Raw genomic sequence first — 24,012 nt, forward strand, 5'->3', positions numbered from 1 at the left:
TCTCCCCAACAGACCAGATCTGCTTTCTCAGGACAACGGCTGGCTTCTTCATCCGCAGCTCCAGAAACTCCACCTGACAGCGTGGTTCCTTCATGGTTCCAAACTAGACTGTTCTGAGCAAGTCCGGAATGTCCTCCTGCACAGTAGAAGAGACTCCACTCATAAAACTTACTTGAAAAAGTGGAAATGCTTCTCCGTGTGGTGCTCCCATAAACGCTTGACGCCCCACATCGTGACCCTCCCTAAATCCTAGACTACCTTTTGAAACTAAAACAGGACAGTCTCTCGCTCAGCTCCATCAGAGTACATCTCGTGGCCCTCACCACCTTCCATGATTTGCTGGACGGATAGTCACTCTTTGCCCACCCCACAATAAAACGCTTTCTCACGGGCCTGCAAAATCTCTACCCTGAGATTCATCCATCGGCAGCCGCCTGGAATCTCAACCTAGTTCTTCACGGTCTTATGAAACCTCCCTTCGAGTCCTTAGCTACCTCATCCCTTCTCCACATGTCTTTGAAGGTAGCTTTCTTGGTTGCCATAACATCAGCAAGGAGAGTAGGGGAAATAAGCACCCTGATGGCCTACCCTCCCTACGCAACCTTCTCTAAAGATAAAGTTACCTTGCGACCCCACCCTAAATTTCTCCCTAAGGCGGTGTCCACCTTCCACCTTAACCAACCGATATACTTACCTGCATTCTAGCCCAAACCTCATAAGACTCCGCACAAAGCTTCTCTACATACCCTCGATGTCATACGGGCAATCGCCTTTTATCTAGACAGGACTAAACCGTTTTGTAAATCCCCTTGGCTATTTGTCTCCACTACCGAGAGATAGAAGGGTGCGGCTATCTCTAAGCAACAACTTTCCAAGTGGATCTCTGACTGCATCAGATTCAGTTACCGAACTCAGAATGCCCAACCATGTGAGGGCATCAGAACTCATTCTACTCGGGCGATGTCAACATCCGTTGCCTTCCTCCATGACGTACCTATTACTGATATCTGCAAGGTGGCCACATGGACATCTGACCACACATTTGCCAAACATTATGCTATCACACAGGATACCATGGCAGACACCATCGTAGGCCACACAATACTGTCTACAAGGTCACTGCCACAACTCCAAAGTCCCACCAGCCATAGTGGGTACTGCTTCACGTTCACCTGGAGTGGAGCACCCACAGGGACACCACTTGAAGAAGAAGACAAGGTTACTCATCTTGCAGTAACTGAGGTTCTTCAAGATGTGTGTCCCTGTGGGTGCTCCACTCCCCACCCTCTTCCCCTCTTCTTTGGAGTACTATTCTGACATCTCCACAGTAGAGAAGGAATCGAGGGGGGTGTGAGACTCTAAAGAGACCGCGAGACAGCAGCTAAGCACATGTGTCCTGACCAGGCACCGCTACCGAAGATCTCCTATCAACGGCGCCGGGACGCACCGTTACCTGGAGTGGAGCACCCACAGGGACACACATCTCGAAGAACCTCAGTTACTGTAAGGTGAGTAACCTTCTCTTCTCTCTCCTTATATCTTCCCAAACTCGCTGATTTGTCCCCAGACTCATGACCTCATGCTATTCTTCCCTTCCTGTAGACTTCCCATTCCCCTGTTGATTTGTATGTAAATGAAGCTTCCAATGTTTTTGATCACACCTTGCTTAATTTAAGTGGAGACAGACAGATAGATAGCTGCCTTCCCTCCTGTCTGGGAGGAAACCTGTTTCTCCCTTTGTTTGATCACAGACTTTATTCCTCACATATGATTAATACATTTTTACAGTAATATTAATCGCAAATGTGTCATTAGATTTCACAAAAACCTTACTTGATACATTTTTATAATACAGTAATATTGTATATGATCAGTGGATTCAATTTCTTATAATTTGCGGTTCAGATCCCCGCAAAAGGCTAATCTCCCTCACTTGCTAGATTGAGGGCTCTGTTTATCATTTCTGTAAATGTGCCTTCTTTTTCTCTGCCTGACAGCAAGCTGGTCAGCCAAGCAAATACACATTCCATTTTCTAGGGCAGACTGGATTTATGTATTGCTTGCTGAACATAATTCTAATGCACATCCATAACTCTTTGTACACACCTCCAACATACATCATGCAAGAATAGTAACAATCAGTGAGCTATTAGTTTTACAATGATATATTACATGCCACCTTTTGGGAATATATCATGACAAGCGTGTTAGGTATAGTGAGTATATCAGTACTGGCACAAGTTGCTGACATAGAGTAGTGTCACAAGAGGCTCTCTCCTGTTTGGGGAAAAGTTGTGTAAGATGATGGCAGACAGTGCCAAACTGAAGCAGTGCCTCCACACCCCATGTAGCATATCAAGGAGAGTCTACAAGCTCACTAACACAGAGAAATATTCCTTTTGTCCACCCTCTTCACAAAAGTATCAGAGGAAAGACAGCAGGCTCTAATTTCACTGGGGAAAACCCTGGAATCGCAGATCAGAAAGCAAAGCCAGAAGTGGTACCACCACTGCCTAGGGTTTATTATGAAAAAGAGTAAATGTGCTTCTGCCCAGATCTGAATCTAGGAGGTAGAATTTGCAGCTTCTCAGGAGAATGGTCTGTATTGACCACACACAAATGGCTGAGAGAGATAATGAGCTGCCAAAGGACAGATTCCAGAAAATCTAGAATCTGATATCTATGTTGGTAAGGAACACAAGGTCATCCATAGCTTAGTGTCTCCAACTACTAGGCCTTCTGGTTTTGTGCATAGGATTCACCCCATGAGCAAGGTCCCATATCCGGTGTCTCCAGGCTTTTATCCTAAAAGTAAGGATCCAGTCATTGAAACGTATGCAGTATCAGGTGCTGGTCCCAAGCATGGTACTGAACTCCCTCAACTAGTGGTGAATCCCAGAGAATGCCTGCAAGGGTCTCCCCCTGTGCCTTTGACAACCACAGGTACTCAAAACAGGTGCTAGGCTAGTGGGGAAAGGAGCACACCTGAGACACAGAATAGCACAAGGCAATTGAAGCTCCATTGAAAGGAATCAGACCATCAAACTCTAGGAGCACAGAGCTGTCAGGCTAGCCATATGAAGGTTCCAGAGCTACCATAAAGGCCCAGGACATTTTGACCCAGTCAGACAACTCTACCACTGTGGTATACCTCATCAATCAAGGGGGAACTCAGAGCTCTACTTGGGGTGTAGAAGCAATTGAGATAAGATGGACTGTGCAGAGAAGAATCCCTCTTCCATAAGGCAATACACATCAAAGGAGAACTGAACCAGAAGTCAGACTGGCTCAGCAAACATGCTGTCAACAATTCAGAATGGTGTCTGAATCAGGAATTCTTCAACCTGATCTCACAGAATTATGGCCTTCTAGTGGTCAACCTGTTTGCCAGTCACAAGAACAGAAAGCTGCCAAAGTATTTCACTGGACAAGCAGATCCCAGATCACTGGGGACAGAGGGTCTCTCTAACAGGGCTTGCTTTATACATTTCCACTTCTTATACTTCTAGAGAAGGTGATTCAGGAAATAAGATGAGAAGAAGGTAAGGGTTTGTCTCCACACTGGCTGAGGAGATCATGTTACTCAGATCTGGTAGACCTGGCAATGGAATCCCCACTGTATCAGTCAGTGAGACTGGACATCCATTAGCAAGGTACTATCTTCCATCCAAACTCAAACCATCTCCAACTAACAGCATGGCTATTGAGAGGTAAGTGTTGATAGCCAAAATAATTGGGACTGTACTGTCTTCCAGATTATTTTTGATGCTAAAGGCGTACTCCTATATCTGGTCTAGGTTTAGCTCAGGGTGCCAAGAAAACAACAAAAATTCTGGTATTCAAGCTATTCTGGATTATCTTTATGATGGTGTGAACAAGGAGCTCCAGCCCAGCACCTTTGACTGGTGTTGGCCACAAGTAGCATCTTTATATGCAGGGTCCTCTGGTTCCTTGGCAGAGGATCGTCAAATCTCAAGATTTCTCAAGTCAATAAGACTGGCTATACCTGCAGTCAGACCAGTCTTTTCTAAATGGAACCTACAACTGTTTATTAGTTGCTATCATGCTTCCTAGATGAGTTTAGGAGTCGGCAGCTTTATCCATGCAGGAATCTCATTATGTGTACTATGACAAGGGGGTAAAGACTTTCTTGCCAAAAGTGAATGCATCTTTCCATGCCTCTCAGGAGGTCAGGATGACCTTCTCTTATTTTGTCTAAAGCCACAGCATTGTACCGAAAAGCTATGGCATAATCTGGTGTTCTTAGACCACTAAAGATCTATCTTAAGCACATCATCTTGACAAGAAGATTGGGCTTCTTCTTTGCCTTCTTTTATCCAATGTGCCAAGTGCTCTGGATATCCAAACTGTTTCTTTCCTTCCCAATTCACATAATTCACTGCTCACTGCTTTTTATTTGTCACAGATTGTGGGGGATACTATGTGCTAGAGTGGAAATTTTCTTACCCAATAATTTCCTCTCTAGTGGTAACATCCCCCATGATTAAGTAATTGATTCTTTTTTTGGAGTATGAGTTATGTATATAGGTAAAAGTTAGTTCAATTTTACGGTTAATAATGTTCTTAACTGACAGCTATATGAGTATCTCTACAGTTTGGGAATAACTCTCCAAGAGGCCTTGGGAGCAAAATTGTACCACTGCCAAATTCCACAGGGAAAAGGGATAGCCTATTCATAATGAATTGTGGGAGATGCTGCCACTAGAAAGTAAATTATAGAATAAGTAATTTTCCCTTTCCCGGCTCCTATGGGTAGCTATGACTGAGACTACCTCACAGAAAAAGTCTCCTTCTTGAGATTTTTAGGTAGCCTCTTAAGGAAACAGGCAAAAGGACTTGAGTCCCAGGCAGTTTATGGTGTCTCAGATTCAGTATTTACAATGTGACTATGGCTATGATAAAATATCTTTACTGGCTGTTTAGTTTGACCTTTGGCTCTGAAGTTCAGGCCAGGATTTTGGCTAGGTCTTTAAAAGAGTCTTATTTTAGTACCAAGATGGATGACACATTGTCCTGTCTTAAAAAGATTAGGGCTAAAACTAAGTCTCAAGCAATGAATGTTACCCCACACAGAATATCAAAAGGTAAACAAGTATTCAGTTAATATTGATGATATAAGGGCTAGTATTACCATCATGTGGTATATCCAAATCTTGGGGGGGAGCGGGAGGCGTTTTGGTTAAATCCAACTGTTTTTGCCATTGAAATCTCCCTGTGATAACAGAAATTCCTGTGATCATCAGGATACAAAACTGGAGGTATTCTTTGTTTATGTGTACTTTACACATTTACATTATTTAGAACTGCAGTGGTTAACTATTCTCTTGCTATACCTTGTTTGTATTCACATTCATTTTTCTCTGTGAATAGCATTAAATTTCTTTTAAAAATATGTTATAGTAAAGTTATTTTTGAGCTGCTCTGAAGATGTCAGACAGGACTCCCCTCAAGAAACTATGTTTCACAATAAACACATTTGGTTTTCATCAGTTTAGGAGCTACAGGTTAGTCAGTAGCATTACACAAAGAGTAGCAATTACGAATGTATTTGACAGGTTTCAGAGTGGTAGCCGTATTAGTCTGTGTCAGCAAAAAGAACAAGGAGTACTTGTGGCACATTTATTTGGGCATAAACTTTCGTGCGCTAAAACCCACTTTATCAGATGCATGCAGTGGAAAATACAGTAGGAAGATATATATACAGAGAACATGAAAAAATGGAGGTTGCCATACCAACTCTAATGAGACTAATCAATTAAGGCAGGCTGTTATCAGTAGGAGAAAAAAAAACTTTTGTAGTGATAATCAGGATGGCCCATTTTAAACAATTGACAAGAAGGTATGAGTAACAGTAGGGGAAAAATTAGCATGGGGAAATAGTTTCCCCATGTGTAATGACTCATCCACTCCCAGTCTTTATTCAAGCCTAATTTAATGGTGTCTAGTTTGCAAATTAATTCCAGTTCTGCAGTTTCTCGTTGGAGTCTGTTTTTGAAGTTTTTTTGTTGAAGAACAGCAACTTTTAGGTCTGTAATTCAGTGTCCACGGAAGTTGAAGTGTTCTCCGACTGGTTTTTGAATGTTATAATTCTTGACGTCTGATTTGTGTACATTTATTCTTTTGCGTAGTGACTGTCCGGTTTGGCCAATGTACATGGCAGAAGGGCATTGCTGGCACATGATGGCATATATCACATTGGTAGATGTGCAGGTGAACGAGCCTCTGATGGTGTGGCTGATGTGATTGGGTCCTATGATAGTATCCCTTGAATAGATAAGCCTTTTAAAATAAGAATGAATTTTTCAAAATTATTCACTTTTTTCTTATTAGTTATATGAAACTTATAAAGTACGCCATGGGCTGATGATACTTGGACCCAGTGGATCTGGAAAAACAACAGTTATAACTATGCTGATGAAGGCAATGACAGAGTGTGGGCGTCCTCATAGAGAAATGCGTATGAACCCAAAAGCTATTACTGCTCCTCAAATGTTTGGCAAACTCGATACTGCAACTAATGACTGGACAGATGGAATCTTTTCTACACTGTGGAGGAAAACACTAAAAGCTAAAAAGGGTATGCAAATATATTGTATGTGATATGATCAAAATATCTCATCCATGCTGTGCTGAAAAAGTATCTAATATTTGCAAATGTGGTAACATACTCTCTCTTGAATGAAGAAATATAGTTATGATGAGGGATTTGAGTTCAGGTCTGTTATTAATAAGAGGTCAAATAATCAGGCTGAATCAATCTTTGATTAATAATCTTTGATAAATATTAATACAGCACAACACAGAAAGGAAGGCTATAGTTACCAAACCTATCTGGAGACTGGAAAAGTGACTGCAGCTCTGTTCATTCCCAACTCACTCCCAGGAACTCTGCTTTTTATATACTGCATATTCCTATTTATCCGAAACCCTATTATCCGAACCTCTGCATTATCCAAATCCCTTCCTTGTCTCCCAGCATGAGATCCATGCTGCAGAGGACATGTGGAGGTTGGGATAATAGAGCAGGGGCCTCCAGCTGGCAGTGCGAGGACGCAGGGGATGAGCCCACCGGCTGCAAGAGAGGCCACTCTGTTGCTGAATAGCTCCTGCAGCTGCACAGGGAACCCTTTGCAGCCCTGTTGACATAGGAATGAGTGAATAGGGTCATGACAATGGAGCTACAGAGGGCTTCAGAGGCCCAGTCACTCCAACTTTCCAGTTCAGCACTGTTAATATGAATTATGCTTTGCTTTTGTAAAATTATAATCAAGATTTGTATGGATTAGTTTTTAGTGGCTTTAAAATAACGTATTTTCTATTTTAATGTTAATTACTTTGATAGAATATATGGTTGCAAAATTTCTATTCCTAATAATATGTTTTTTGATCTCTAATTGAAACTATGAAATATTTTTGATGGAGGAAGGGAATCTTAGTTTCTGCAACTTTTGTTTTAAAATTTGGAATTAACGGTGTCTGAGAAAAACACAGTTCTCACTCTTAGGTTGGGTGCAGCAAGTCAGATACACTTTATTATCTCAAGCAATTGCACAGAGGGATAGAGTGCACAGGGTTTCCCCCACCTAGGCAGGTCTCTCTAAAGATAAACAATTAGAGCAAGTATTTATACCTTTATTACAGACAATAATAAGCAACAGCTGCATATTGTTTATACATATTCCTTCATGATATCTTATTTTTCTCATATAGTCTACATTCTGTTCTTATCTAATACAAGGTCACAACAGCCTCTTTCACAGTTCTTTTCCAGTTGCTTCACACTATCCCCGCTTCTACACATCTTGCATTATTAAAGCTAGAGTTAGCCTGACTCCTGTTCTTTCCAGAGGCCTGCATCCAAATTCGCTTTATCTACTTCCACAATGGTAATATCATAAACAGAATTACAGGCCAACATTTTCAAGCTTGGGTGCCTAAAATTAGGCACCTACATCCATATATATTCACCTAAATAAAAGTGGTCCGATTTTTTTAGAGTTGCTGTTCACCCACAGCTCTTGTTGACTGAAGTGGAAGCGGTGAGTAATCCGCACCTGTAAAAACCAGGCCACTTTTATTTAGCTGCTTAAATGTAGATAGTTTCCCCATTTTAGGCACCCAAGTTTGAAAATTTTGGCCTTTAGAACTATATAGGATATTATATGAAGGCAGATACTTGGTTTTGGGAGAAAAGTGTTTAAATCGCTGTTGATTTACAGTAGCGGTGCTTCTCAGCCAAGTTCAGGGAGTTCAGTGCCATCCAGTCTGCTACAATGGAACTGTGGAGGCAATGCCAGAAGAGAACAAGGTTTCTTACTTACAGTAACTCTTGTTTGCTGATTGTATTCCTCTGGTGAGCCACACTGACCCTTGCTTTTCCTTCCCTTTAACTTCGGAGCCCAACTCCATTGGGCTTCAAGAGGCAGAGAGGAACAGTTTAAAAAGTCTGGGTTATTTATAATTGCCTTTGTGATGTGGGGTTAGAAGACATGCATCTATCCCCCAATGGCCAGCTACTGCTTCAAAATTGGTTCCCTGGATAGGTATTCAACTCCTACAGTGGGGCTTTGTCGAGTCAATGCTACTGGAAGACAAGAGTTCTCCTTTTACTGATTTTCCATATGCATATTCCACTTATGGTGTGCATGCATCTCATACATCTGACATTGGAGTCTTTATGGCCATGAGTGCTCCTTGTGGCTGAACATCCACTCCAAGTTTCTTGATGCTCCACACTGAGAACATGAAAGGTCAGAGCAGGCCAACCATTATTCAGTTACTCTTACCACCTCCTGGCTTCGAGACAGAGCTGCTCAGTCTGTTACAAGAAAAGGAGTACTTGTGGCACCTTACAGACTAACAAATTTATTAGAGCATAAGCTTTCGTGAGCTACAGCTCACTTCATCAGTATGCATCCGATGAAGTGAGCTGTAGCTCACGAAAGCTTATGCTCTAATAAATTTGTTAGTCTCTAAGGTGCCACAAGTACTCCTTTTCTTTTTACGGATACAGACTAACATGGCTGCTACTCTTAAACCTGTCAGTCTGTTACTTCAGTGAACTCCTATCCCCTTTTCTCTGTCTTTGTATATACATGTTATAATCAGTAGTAGTTAGCTTGTTGCCCATTTCGTACGTTATTTGTATTTAGCTTGGGTTATTTTTTAAGGAAATTATCTTTACTCTTGATACTGAGATGGCCTCTTTTAAGTCTCTCAGTTTTAAGTAATGCTCATGAATGATGAACATTGAGAAGCTGGATATGAGTCAACAGTGTGCCCTTGTTGCCAAGAAGGCCAATGGCATTTTGGGATGTATAAGTAGGGGCATAGCCAGCAGATTGAGGGACGTGATCGTTCCCCTCTATTCGACATTGGTGAGGCCTCATCTGGAGTACTGTGTCCAGTTTTGGGCCCCACACTACAAGAAGGATGTGGATAAATTGGAGAGAGTCCAGCGAAGGGCAAAAAAATGATTAGGGGTCTGGAACACATGACTTATGAGGAGAGGCTGAGGGAACTGGGATTGTTTAGACTGCAGAAGAGAAGAATGAGGGGGGATTTGATAGCTGCTTTCAACTACCTGAGAGGTGGTTCCAAAGAGGATGGTTCTAGATGATTCTCAGTGGTAGAAGATGACAGGACAAGGAGTAATGGTCTCAATTGCAGTGGGGGAGGTTTAGGTTGGATATTAGGAAAAACTTTTTCACTAGGAGGGTGGTGAAACACTGGAATGTGTTACCTAGGGAGGTGGTAGAATCTCCTTCCTTAGAAGTTTTTAAGGTCAGGCTTGACAAAGCCCTGGCTGGGATGATTTAATTGGGGATTGGTCCTGCTTTGAGCAGGGGGTTGGACTAGATGACCTCCTGAGGTCCCTTCCAACCCTGATATTCTATCATTCTATGACTCCAAAGTGCTTATTTTGTTTGGGAGAATTGCACATTCCTGGCAACTGTACAATTTGTAGGTCCTTTACTCATAAGAACTGAAAATCTAGGGAGGCTCACCTACAAATATTTTTAATGGGCAGATCCATGAAACCATCTTCAGAGCTGGGGTCCTTTGACCCTTCTATTTATGACCTGGTAAGTTATAGGAGTGCTCCAGGGAATAAGAGGTCTACAACATCTGAAATCCCATCAGCTGCTTCTTTAGCCCAGAATCTGAGAAAGACTGATAGTGTTCCTGCTGTGAAGAAGGGGCATGGGGAAAATATGAGAGGCAGCTCTCCAATCAGGCTCTCCTCAGAAAAGAAAGTGGCTTCAAATGCACTGTTCCACTCAAGAGAGATTTTGCTGCCCCATGTGGCCTCAGCACTGAAATACCAGGCGAAAACAGTGTCTAGTACAGTGTCATCTCATGTTTCCTTCTCTCCGAGCTTGTTACCAACTACTGTAACTCCAACTCTGGTGCTATCTACTTCTGCTGCTCCAGTACTGCAGCCTTCATCACTTGCTCCAGTACCACTGTTTATCCTAATTAATGTGCTTTACATTAATAACAATATACCTGGCACTGGAGGATCTACCCATTTTGCAGGAACAGGCTTCTCAATCTGAGATCCTACTATGGAGTTGCCAATCCTTTCTGCTGACTTATTGGGACCTACCATAATGATGTTGTCTTCCTTGGATGAGGCTGTGCTTTCTCCCATTATGCTACAGATAGATGATTTCAAGAGTTTTCAAGACTAGTTAAAATCCATTTGGAAGAGGTTCAGGAGCCTACTCATAACTCATTGATGTTATCCAATCCTTGTCTGCTGTTTCCAATTAATAAGTTGTAACAGGGAGCCATCTCTGATTAGTATGCTGCCCTCCTTTCCAGGGCTTGTCCTGTTGGCTGGGAGAGAGGAGAGACTTGCTGCACCCTGCAAAACAAGAATCCTGGTCCCAGAACCTAAAAGGAGCAGAAGCACAGGATTTTTCCCATACACTAATTGTTCCTCCAGGACCACTTCCTCTCTCCCAGGATCTGATTCTGCCATTTCATAGGCCCTCATATACATCCATATTCCTGTCATACAATGGAACAGGGGTTCTCTGAGGGTTCTACTACCCTCAAAGGGGATGGACCATCTCTGTTTCATGAGGCCATTATAGACCCTGCAAAAATTCTTTGGCAGATTCCCACTTCAGCAGCTTCAGTGTTCTGAAAATCAGACACATATCACATTCCCTCTAAGAGAGATGAACTCTTTTATTCCTACCTGGTGCATGGTTCCCTGGTGATGACAGCTCAAATGAGAATTCCAGGCAACAATTCAAAACCACGCCGAAAGACTGGGAGCCAAAGTGATGAGATTTCTTTAGTCAAAAATCTTATTAGTTGGCCAGTTTACAGTTTGGGACTGCAGATTGTCAGTTTATGTACTATATGACTGGCAGATAGATAATGTGACACCAATTTTTGAAAAAATCGCAAGAGGTGATCCTGGCAATTACAGACCAGTGAGCCTAATTTCAGTACCAGGCAAATTAGTTGAAACTATAGTAAAAAACAGAATTATCAGACACATGCATCAACATGATGTGTTGAGGAAGAGTCAACACAGCTTTTGTAAAGAGAAATCATTCCTCACCAAACTATTAGAATTCTCTAAGGGGGTCAACAAGCATGTGGACAAGGGTGATCCAGTGGATACAGTGGACTTGTAGTTGCAGAAAGCCTTTGACAAGGTCCCTCACCAGAGGCTCTTAAGCAAAGTAAGCAGTCATAGGATAAGAGGGAAGGTCCTCTCATGGATAAGTAACTGGTTTAAAGACAGGACAAAAAGGGCAGAAGTAAATAGTTTTCAGAATGGAAAGTGATAAATAGTGGTGTCCCCCAGGTATCTGTACTGGGACTAGTGCTGTTCAACATACTCATAAATGATCTGGAAAGAGGGGTAAACAGTGAGGTAGCAAAATTTGCAGATGATACAAAATTACTCAAGATAGTGAAGTCCAAACCTGACTGCAAAGAGTTACAAAGGAATCTCACAAAAATGGGTGATTGGGCAACAAAATGGCAGATGAAATTCAGTGTTGATAAATGCAATGTAATGCACATTGGAAAATGTAATCCCAACTATAAATACAAAATGATGGGTCTAAATGATCTGTTACCACTCAAGAAGGAGATCCTGGAGTCATTGTGTATAGTTCGCTGAAAACATCCACTGAGTGTGCAATGGCAGTCAGAAAAGCTAACAGAATATTAGGAATCATTAGGAAAGGGATAGATAATAATACAGAAAATATCATAATACCACTATATAAATCTATGGTATGACTACACCTTGAATACTGCATGCAGTTCTAGTCACCCCATCTCAAAAAAGATATATTAGAATTTAAAAAGATACAGAGAAGGGCAATAAAATGATTAAGGGTCTGGAACAGATTCCATATGAGGAGAGATGAAAAACACTGGGACTTTTCAGTTTGGAAAAAAGATGACTAAGAGGGGATATGATAGAGGTCTATAAAATCATGAATTGTGTGGAGAAAGTGAATAAGAAACTGTCATTTACTCTTTCACATAACACAAGAACTAGGGGTCAACCAATTAAATTAATAGGCAGCAGTTTACAACAAACAAAAAGAAGTACTTCTTCATACAATGCATAGTCAACCTGAAGAACTCATTGCCAGGTGATGCTATAAAGGCCAAAACTATAACGGGGTTCATAAAAGAATTAGATAAGTTTCTGGAGGATAGGTCCATCAATGGCTATTAGTCAAGCTGATCAGGGATGCAACCCCATGCTCTGGGTATCCCTAGCCCCTGAATGCCAGAAACTGGGACTGGAGGATACAGAATGGATCACTCGATGATTGCCGGTTCTGTTCATTCCCTCTGAAGCACCTGGCAATGGCTACTGTTGAAAGACAGGATACTGGGCAAGATGGATCATTGGTCTGACCCTATATGGCCAAAATAAAATAACCTAAGAGTCTTCTGACTCAAACACTTCCTCCTCCACTGAGGAAGGGGAGCTCTCAGATTCAGGCTCTGAGCAGACCAATAAAAAATATGAAGCAAAAGTTTTTTCCCTCCAGAAATGTTTGAAACCTGGTGCAAAAATGTTGCATAATCCTGAGTAAGTTGTAAAGGACAAGCCTAAAAGCAAGTACCAGCATTCTAAATCCTCACCTGAGATAGCTGTCCTGCTGCATTTATCCTTCCAGGATGTGAACAGAGAAGAATGTGAAACCTCTGGGAAAGGTAAACGAATAAGCAGATATGCAAGTTGTAAGAGCACACACAGACTACATCTTTGGTGTATGCAGGGCTGGTTATGGTATGTTACCATCAAGCATCATCTGGATATGCTTCTGTGTGTACCTCCACTAGTACTCTTCTCCCTGAAACTCACAGTCATACCAAAGGTCAACGTGAGGCCTACTCCTCCATCTGGACTAAGTTAACTAATGGAATCAAGAACACAACAAAATTGCTAAGGATCCTGCTATTCCACTTTTTTTTTTGGACTTTCTTCAGGGAAGGCATAGACCAGGATATTCAGCCCAGCTTCATAGCACCAGTAGTATCCTATTTGCAGGATCCTTCTGGTTCCTTGACAGAGAACCTTGAGGTATCCAGATGTCTCAGACCAGTCAGACTAACTAAACCTGTGGTTAGATCTATCTTTCCTAGGTGGGACCTACCATTGCTGTTAAAAGCCCTAACCACACACCATTTTAAGCCTCTGACATCAATATCTCCATTCTACCTATCCATCAAAAACTGTTTACTGGTCGCCCTCACACCTGCTAGATGAGTTTCTGAACTGGCAGTTTTATCCATGCAGGAATCCCACTGTGTGTTCCATGATGACAAGGTGATGCTAAAAATCCCAGAATTGTCCTTGCCTAAGATGAATTCACCTTTCCATGCCTCACAGGAGTCGTCCTCCCTTCATTCTGTCCAAAGCCATAGCACCTGACAGAAAAGCTGTGGCACACTTTAGAAGTTTGAAGAGCACTAAAGATCTATATCAAGTGCACCTAAGTGATCAGAATATTGATCTTCTTGTTTGGCCACTTTCATCTGAAGTGCCAAGGGCTCAGGTTATCTAAGCTATTGGTAGCTAAATGGATCAAGCCATGCACCATAGAGTCATAGAATGTGTCAGATGCTCTTGTTCCAGACAGCATCAAGGCACACTTCACAAGATCCGTGGACACTTTGTGGGAAGAAAGAGCTTATGCTTCCACCACAAAGACCTGCGGGGCAGCAACATGGTTGTTGGTTTATATCTTTATTACACACTGTACAGTGGACATTTTGTCCTCTGCAGAGGCCTCCTTTGGCAGGAGGATGCTGCAGGTAGTGGTCTAGTAATAGCATTGCCATTTTAGGCAATTAACTCTGGGGGTCTTTCCTGTCTCATTCCGTTTTTCTTATCCCTCCCTACTTCTTTTCACTGCTCGCTACTTCTCATACATATCAAAATTATGGGAGATGTTGGGCTGCAGAATGGTAAATTTCCTAATTTTCTTTCCCAATTCTACCCTCCCTGCCTGGCTTCCTAGGGACAGTATTTAATTTTGATAGTTTTGCTTTAGTCCATAGCTTACTGTACATAGTTCTCATTGAAATTAATGTTACTAATCATAGTCTGTCGGTTTTACACAGCTTTGGAACGAATCATCTGGCAGCAGGCTGGAGAAGGGGCATGGCTGGCATTAGCTGTGCTACAGCTTTGAATTGCCTCTGGAAAATGTAGACAGGAGGAGACTAGCCCGTATGTATCACAATTGTGGCAGACATTGCGAGTAGAAATAAAATGACTAAGTAAGAAATTTACCTATCTCACTGTGTGAGAACCTGTTTTGAAGTGGCCAAAGTGGAACCTCCTGCTTCTCTCAGAACTCACTCCACCAGCCCTCAGGCAGTCTCAGCAGCATCTGTGAGGAATATTTTGAGTATGCACATACGTAAAGCAGTCACCTGAGGTTTTATTCATACATTTACGATGCATTATGCAATCACTGAAACCTCCAGATCAGATGCTGCATTTGGTAAGACTGTTACAATCCCTATTCTCCTAAGACTCTGAGCCTCACCATAAGTAGAATATGCATATGGACAATCACTCAGAAAAGAAAGGAAAGTTACTTACCTGGGTAACTGGAGTTTTTCAAGTTGTGATGACCATATCGATATTCCATGACCTGCCTTCTATTCCCTTTACCTTGGAGTTCTGTATCACTAGGATTCTGCAGCAGAAAGGAAACTGTGTGGTGATTGACCCATTCTGTTCTTTTATGCCCTTGGTGTGGGGCATGAGGACCCTCGGCATATATGTGTGGCCATAACAGGTACTGCTGGCCAAAAGACTGATCAACAGTGCCTGCACATCATAAGTGGAATATGCATATGGACAGCACATCACAAAGAATTCCAGTTACTGTATAGGTAAATAACTTTACTATAGGTAAGTAACTCCTTTTATACATATAGCTTAGCTATTTAAAATATCCTCCTTTGAATATATTTTGTTCCCATTTTGATGTAAAAATGTGAATTATTTCTGTTTTGATTGTTTCCAGGTGAGAATATCTTTCTGATTTTAGATGGTCCTGTGGATGCAATTTGGATTGAGAATCTAAATTCTGTTTTGGATGATAACAAGACTCTGACTCTAGCTAATGGTGATAGAATTCCTATGTCTCCTACGTGTAAACTGTTATTTGAGGTTCACAACATTGAGAATGCCTCTCCTGCAACAGTTTCTAGAATGGGCATGGTCTACATCAGTTCTTCAGCCCTCAACTGGAGACCAATTTTACAAGTAAGGTTAAGACGGAGGGGAAGGGTATTACTTATTAATTTTATTTTGTTGTACTTTGTATGTAGACAAATTTTATGTTTTTTTATTTTATTTTGCAGGCATGGCTAAAGAAACGTACACCTCAAGAAGCTGATATTTTACAGAATTTATATGACAGAATCTTTGAAGCAGCATATACATACATGAAACTAAACCTTAATCCAAAAATGGAGCTTTTAGAATGTAACTACATTATGCAGGTAGAACAGATATTGCCATCTAAATTATTTTCAAAAAGAAAAGGAGTACTTGTGGCACCTTAGAGACTAACCAATTTATTTGAGCATGAGCTTTCGTGAGCTACAGCTCACTTCATCGGATGCAAAGAATGGAACATATAGTGAGCTTACACAAAATGGCTAGATGATAATGATGGGCCAGGAGTACTTGTGGCACCTTAGAGACTAACACATTTATTTGAGCATAAGCTTTCGTGGGATACAGCCCACTTCATTGGATGCAAAGAATGGAACATATAGTAAGAAGATATATATATATACACATACAGAGAATATGAAAAGCTGGAGTAAGAGGCTAATTAATTAAGATGAGCGATTGTCAGCAGGAGAAAAAAAATTTTGTAGAGATACTCAAGATGGCCCATTTAGACAGTTGACAAGAAGGTGTGAGGATACTTAACTTAAGGAAATAGATTCAATATGTGTAATGACCCAGCCACTCCCATTCTCTATTCAAACCCAAGTTAATGGTATCTAGTTGGCATATTAATTCAAGCTCAGCAGTTTCTCGATGGAGTCTGTTTTTGAAGCTTTTCTGTTGCAAAATTGTCACCTTTAAGTCTGTTACTGAGTGGCCAGAGAGGTTGAAGTGTTCTCCTACCGGTTTTTGAATGTTATGGTTCCTGATGTCAGATTTGTGTCCGTTTATTCTTTTGTGTAGAGACTGTCTGGTTTGGCCAATGTACATGGCAGAGGGGCATTGCTGGCACTTGATGGCATATATCACATTGGTAGACGTGCAGGTGAATGAGCCCCTGATGGCGTAATTAATGTGATTAGGTCCTATGATGGTGTCACTTGAATAAATATGTGGACATAGTTGGCATCGGGCTTTGTTGCAAGGATAGGTTCCTGGGTTCGTGTTTTTGTTGTGTGGTGTGTGGTTGCTGGTGAGTATTTGCTTCAGGTTGGGGGGGTGTCTGTCAGTGCGGAGTGCTCTGTCTCCCAAGATCTGTGAGAGTGAGGGATTGTTTTTCAGGATAGGTTGTATGGGCCAATAATTCTTTTATTATGTATCCACAGTGGAACAGCTTCAACAGAAAAGAATGGGGGAGCCCTATATCAGAATATCCTATAGCACAATAGTTAGGGCACTCACCTCAAATGAAGCAGATCCTAGTTTAATTCTCTTCTGCCCCTCAGGTAGAGGGGGGACTTGGACAAAGGATCTCTCACATCCCCGCTGAGTACTCTAATCACTGGGTTAAAAGTTATTAGATGGGCATCACTACCACCTCCTCCTCGCCATCTGCCTGGGCTTCTTGCTGAAATGGGGTAGGTGCCTAAAGCCAGAACAGGGTTTACTGCTGAGCATCCCAAGCAGAGGAGGTGCCTTTCTGCAGCCTGACCTTAGGTACCCATCTCCAAGAGAAGGGTGAGGCTTAGCACACCCTGTCTTAGGCGTGGAGCTGCATAGCATGCTGGCTTTTGTGAATCCTATTCGGAGATGCCTGTCTCTCCTCATACATTGTATAGGGAGCCTAGGTGCCAAACTCAAGCTGTCATAAATATAAAGGGAAGGGTAAACCCCTTTAAAATCCCTCCTGGCCAGAGGAAAAATCCTCTCACCTGTAAAGGGTTAAGAAGCTAAAGGTAACCTCGCTGGCACCTGACCAAAATGACCAATGAGGAGACAAGATACTTTCAAAAGCTGGGAGGAGGGAGAGAAACAAAGGGTCTGTGTGTCTGTCTGTATGCTGCTTTTGCCGGGGATAGACCAGGAATGGAGTCTTAGAACTTTTAGTAAGTAATCTAGCTAGGTATGCGTTAGATTATGATTTCTTTAAATGGCTGAGAAAAGAATTGTGCTGAATAGAATAACTATTTCTGTCTATGTGTCTTTTTTGTAACTTAAGGTTTTGCCTAGAGGGATTCTCTATGTTTTGAATCTAATTACCCTGTAAGATATCTACCATCCTGATTTTACAGGGGTGATTCCTTTACTCCTATTTACTTCTATGTCTATTAAAAGTCTTCTTGTAAGAAAACTGAATGCTTTTTCATTGTTCTCAGATCCAAGGGTTTGGGTCTGTGGTCACCTATGCAAATTGGTGAGGATTTTTACCAAACCTTTCCCAGGAAGTGGGGTGCAAGGGTTGGGAGGATTTTGGGGGGAAAGGCGTGTCCAAACTATGTTTCCCAGTAAACCCAGTTAGAGTTTGGTGGTGGCAGTGGTTATTCCAAGGACAAAGGATAAAATTAATTTGTACCCTGGGGAAGTTTTAACCCAAGCTGCTAAAAGTAAGCTTAGGAGGTTTTCATGCAGGTCCCCACATCTGTACCCTAGAGTTCAGAGTGGGGGAGGAACCTTGACACAAGCTTTGTGAATCCCAGTGTTTCTCTAGTCACCTAAAAGTTAGGTGACAAGATTTCTTTGTGAATTTAATCCCCATAAATACCTTTAAAAATCTAGCTGATTGATTTACAGGGAGACAGTCACTTTTGAAAATGAGACTTGGGCTCCTAAGTCACTTAGGTTCCTTTGAAAATTTTACCCATGGTTATATATATAGCTTTACTCTGTATTTCCTTGTTATAATTTTGAGTTTGACATTGTCCTTTAGCAACCTTGACTGGTTTTCAAAATGAGTTTTTAATGTCTGAATATATATGAAGCTAAAAATTGACTGTCATATTTTCTTAATGCTGTTTTTTGTATATTTCCAGTCTATTAATCTTTTGGAGGGTTTGATTCCCTCAAAGGAAGAAGGCGGTATTTCATCTCCAGCACATCTTCATAAATTGTTTGCTTTTGGATTAATGTGGAGTTTAGGTGCTCTTCTGGAGTTGGATAGCAGGGATAAACTGGAAGCCTTCATTCGAGCAAATGATAGCAAATTAGATTTGCCAGAAATCCCTAAAAACACCAATCAAACAATGTATGAGTTTCATGTTACTGATTATGGTAAGAGAAAACACATTGACATTCTTTTTGATAATTAATGACATTTTCAAATAAATAAGGTTGGTTCAAAATATAAAAGTACTCTATAATTACATATTATTTGGTCACATGGTCAGAGCTTTCCTTTCTTGCTAAGACCCTATTGGAACACTAATCTTATGGAATCTGAATGCAAGTTATGTATGTGGAGGTATACAGTGGGGAGGAGTTGAGGTCTTTTCTGGATTAGTAATAATTTTTTATACCTCTTGTTTTTAATTTAGTTTTCATGGATTCTTTCTATTGAGGTACCTTAATTAGTCTACAGCATAGGTAATTTTTGAGCATGTTATTTCTGTTAGATTAATTTTACTTTATCTTTTACATTTTTTCTAAAATAAACAGTATTGGTTCTCCTTTGACTTATTGTGCACATATACATTCCACTGTAGGTGTATGTGCACCCAATGCATTCGAGTCAAAGACTTTTGCTAGTAGTACTACTAGGCAATGCATATGCCACTTCCTCATGCACTGAGATGAGAGTATAAAAGGGGTATGTCCACCCACTCCCTCTCAATTCCTTCACCCCCATGGCAAGAGTTGAAGCCCACCCATAGCATTTGCTTTGATTAACTAGCATTTCAAAATTCCTGTAGCATACATAGTTATAGATAGTATTTAGTGTAGTATAGTTAGGTTAATTGGTCATAGTATTTAGTAGGTAAATCCACCAGGTATTTCCAGCAGTGTGGAACGCATAGGGCTGTTTTCCCTGTTACAGAAAGGCATTAAAGCGGCTTGATTTGCTTTTGTGAGGACCATGTGAGGGACAAATGCTCCCTATGGCGCACCACTCATGGCAGGTGGATGGCGCAGGGCTTCTGAAAGTGTGCTGGGCTTCCTGGGCAGCTCCTTACCACCACCCAGCTTTTGGACAGGCCAGGAGGCAGGGCCATGGTGGAAAGGGGAGGCAGAGAGGGTGGGGCCCCATGACAGGGGGGATGTGGAGGGCCCAAATGTTCTTTGTGCATAGGGCCCCAATAAATCTTAATCCACCTCTAGTAAAGGGGCATATAATTGCTCCATCCATTGAGCCTGAAGGAGGGTGGTTATCACACCCATCAGCTTTTAAGGGGGGTTGTGACCTTCTAGCTGAAAGATCCTCTTGATGGCAGCCATTAACACCTTCATAAAAATACAAAAGGAAACCTGAACATGAGGTCCAATTGGTTAAGTAGACAAACAGTAGATCTGTTGGAATGATTCCTCAACCAGAAAATATTTTATCAGATCTTAGACCAGTTGGGCGATGTGAGGCTCTGTCTATTGGCAACAAATAGAAATATCAAAGAACCAAGAAGCTAGCCAACCCCAGCTGCAAACTCCCATTCCAACAGTGTAGGGAACACATTTAAAAATGTAGCATTTTAAAAGTTATTCCTTTCTCCAATCATAGCTTCAAGTTGCTGCACCAAGAAAGAGTTGGTTAGCTCACCATCTCCTTTTGGTTTGTGGCAGAGACATGGAATAAATTTGAAGCCTTCCTACATACCCTGCATTTCCTTATTCTCTTGGTAGGAGGCACAGAAGTTAAAGGCTTCTCTTTGAGTCTGACAACTTCACTCCTCAGACAGCTCCTTCTGCTACTGAACTACCTGCTGCTGAGCTGTCTTTGGGTCTACTGCAGAGGGGAGAAAACACAATATTTTGACTAGTGGAGCTACTAAATGCAGACAGAGTATTATTAGGTACTATATTCTCCATTTGTTGCTCTCTTTAGGTGACTGGCAACATTGGAATAAAAGAGTTCAGGAATACGTTTATCCAACAGAAAGTATCCCAGATTATGCATCTATTCTGGTTCCAAATGTAGACAATGTCAGAACTCAGTTTTTGGTAGAAACAATTGCTAAGCAACACAAAGTAAGTACACTATTTCTTATTTAATTGCAAAGCTAATATATATGGCGTAACATAAAGAGGCTTCCTGTCATAAAACAGGGATGTGATAATCCGTCTTTATATTCTCTGTCTCTACTCAGATTTGGTCAGGTTGTACATTTATTTAATTGTATTTACATTATTTTCATTATCTACAAATTTGCCACTCACAAGCGTCTCTTCGTCCACATAAAACACTTAAAATAAAGCTCATTATGTAAAAGATCAATAGAATTAGTCATACACACACAAAAAAAAATGTTAAATATAATCCAAATAATCCCTGCCATTTTTTCCTCTCAGGAAAAAGGCTAAAGGAGATTTTACCATCAGTTTCTCAGTATCAACAGACTAGTGCTCTCTTAGATGAATTGGGAAGGTGGATTTCAGAGTCAAGGGACATCTGCTGAAAACACCTTACCACCACCTTTGGTTATATGAAGTTCTTTCAATGGGAAAGCAATAGCTGATCCCAACTGTCATGAAAGTACAAAGGAAGAGAATGCTTCTCATTTAGTAACAATCTAAACCAGAAAAAACTTTCAAGAGCAAAATCAATACCTTGAACTACACCTAGAAATAAATAAATATTTGGAGTAGTAATATGGTTTATTTAATTTCAATGTGTAAAATGCACTTATCGTACACTCTGAGGGTTTGCAATAATAGTACATGCAGTTCATAACAAAAAGATAAACCAGGCATTGATCCAATGCCACTGTGATGGGTTGTTCACTCCACATCAGCCCTGTAAGGGTTAAGGAAGCTGAGAAAGGGCCAGTTAGGATAATATGCCACACATGAGTGGCTTAGGGCAGAAAAGCAACCCCTAATTGGAAGATGAAGCTCATCTAAACAGGTGTGGGCTGGGCTAATATAAAGCCAGGAAGCTGGCAACAGAAATGGGGGCAGTGTGGAAATCTGCAGTCATTGTCTGTGCATTAGAGAGGAAAGGAGGGAACCTAGGGAAAGAGTTAGAACCCTGGGAGCATGGCCCTGAGGATAGAGTGTTCCCAGGAGAGAGAAAGATGGAGAAGAAAGCCTGTGGGAGGTAGATAGGAAGCAGCCAGGGAGAGAGCAGCAAAGCTGGGGACTGAGCAGACCTTGGCTGCATGTTGTAGGGTCTCTGGGTTGGAACCTGGAGAAGTGTGTGGGCCTGTGTACTCCTACCAGCCACTGACAGAGTGGCAGTGCCTGGACAGTGAGATTCTACATCTTGGAAGGGGAAACGCCATGGTAACCTGCCCGGAGGGTTGCAGCTCCTGGAGTGAGAAAGGGGCCACATAGTGACAGAGAGGACAATGAGAGGAGAGACCGCAAGAGGAGGTGTCACACCTGGAAGAGAGCTGTCAAGGTTCCTTCCCCACTCTGAACTGTAGGGTACAGATGTGGGGACCTGCATGAAAACCTCCTAAGCTTACTTTTACCAGCTTAGGTTAAAACTTCCCCAAGGTACAAACTATTTTACCTTTTGCCCTTGGACTTTATTGCTGCCACCACCAAACGTCTAACCTGTATATAACTGGGAAAGAGCCTGTTTGGAAATGTCTTTCCCCCCAAAATCCTTCCACACACACAGGTGGCCAAAATCCTGCACCCCCTTTCCTGGGGAAGGTTTGATAAAAAATCCTCACCAATTTGCATAGGTGAACACAGACCCAAACCCTTGAATCTTAAGAACAATGAAAGAACAATCAGATTCTTAAAAGAAGAATTTTAATAGAAGAAAAAGTAAAAAGAATCACCTCTGTAAAATCAGGATGGTAAATACCTTACAGGGTAATTAGATTAAAAACATAGAGAATGCCTCTAGGCAAAACCTTAAGTTACAAAAAGACACAAAAACAGGAATCTACATTCCTTTCAGTACAGACTTATTTTCTCAGCCATTTAAAGAAAACAGAATCTAACGCATATCTAGCTAGATTACTTACTAAGTTCTAAGACTCCATTCCTGTTCTGTCCCAGGCAAAAGCATCACACAGACAGAAAGAGCCTTTGTTTCTCCCCCCCTCCAGCTTTTGAAAGTATCTTGTCTCCTCATTGGTCATTTTGGCCAGGTGCCAGCGAGGTTATCCTAGCTTCTTAACCCTTTACAGGTGAAAGGGTTTTTCCTCTGGCCAGGAGGGATTTTAAAGGTGTTTACCCTTCCCTTTATATTTATGACACGCCTCCCCAAATCACAGATAGGGTGAAACGCTGGCTGTGATTTCTTCCTGGAGCTCTAGGAAAAAACAGAGTTAATAAGACACATGCACCTCTAAAAATACTACCAAGTATATAAAGACTAACAATATTTTCCACATCTCAAGGACGAATTTAACCAGTTGATTCTGGGAAACTTTCACGGGAGAGTGCATCAGCCATTTTGTTAGAAGCTCCTGAGATGTGTTGGATGTCGAAATCAAAATCTTGGAGAGCTAAACTCCACCAAATAAGTTTTTTCTTATTTTCCATGGCGGTATGAAGCCACTGTAACGCAGCGTGGTCGGTTTGCAGGTGGAAATGCCATCCCCAAACATATGGGCGTAGCTTTTTCAGAGCGAAGATAACAGCGTAACATTCTTTTTCACTGACTGAGCAGTTGCTTTCCCTCTCAGACAGCTTCTTGCTGAGAAACACCTCAGGGTGGAATTCTTGATCTGGTCCTTTTGCATTAAAACTGCTCCCACACCATGCTCGGACGCATCTGTTGTTACTAGGAACGGTTTGTCAAAGTCTGGGGCCCTTAGTACAGGGTCAGACATGAGTGTCTCTTTAAGCTGGTTAAAGGCCTTCTGACACTCTTCAGTCCACTGAACGGCATTTGGCTGTTTCTTTTTGGTTAGGTCTGTCAGTGGGGCGGCAATTTGGCTGTATTGCGGTACAAATCGTCTGTAATAACCAGCCAAGCCTAAGAAGGATTGAACCTGTTTCTTTGACTTTGGGACAAGCCACTTTTGGATAGCATCCACTTTGGCCTGTAGGGGGTTGATAGTTCCTTGACCGACCTGGTGTCCAAGGTAACTCACTCTGTTTAGGCCTATTTGACACTTCTTAGCCTTAACAGTTAGTCCTGCCTCCCTTATGCGCTCGAAGACTTTTTGTAGATGTTCCACGTGTTC

At 41.6% G+C, this 24,012-nt stretch overlaps 1 protein-coding gene across 1 annotated transcript in view; it reads left to right on the forward strand.

Annotated features, from left to right (window-relative positions):
• Positions 1–24,012, forward strand: part of DNAH8 (dynein axonemal heavy chain 8) — a 577,606-nt gene that overhangs the window by 383,197 nt on the left and 170,397 nt on the right. The window contains exons 50-54 of the mRNA XM_073338555.1: positions 6,352–6,598; positions 15,561–15,802; positions 15,901–16,041; positions 18,748–18,985; positions 20,748–20,890. Of these exons, the coding sequence (XP_073194656.1) occupies positions 6,352–6,598; positions 15,561–15,802; positions 15,901–16,041; positions 18,748–18,985; positions 20,748–20,890 (1,011 nt within the window). The remainder of the gene's footprint in view (positions 1–6,351; positions 6,599–15,560; positions 15,803–15,900; positions 16,042–18,747; positions 18,986–20,747; positions 20,891–24,012) is intronic.

Source organism: Lepidochelys kempii, chromosome 3 (assembly GCF_965140265.1).
Source record: "Lepidochelys kempii isolate rLepKem1 chromosome 3, rLepKem1.hap2, whole genome shotgun sequence".
In the NCBI taxonomy this organism is placed as follows: domain Eukaryota; kingdom Metazoa; phylum Chordata; order Testudines; family Cheloniidae; genus Lepidochelys; species Lepidochelys kempii.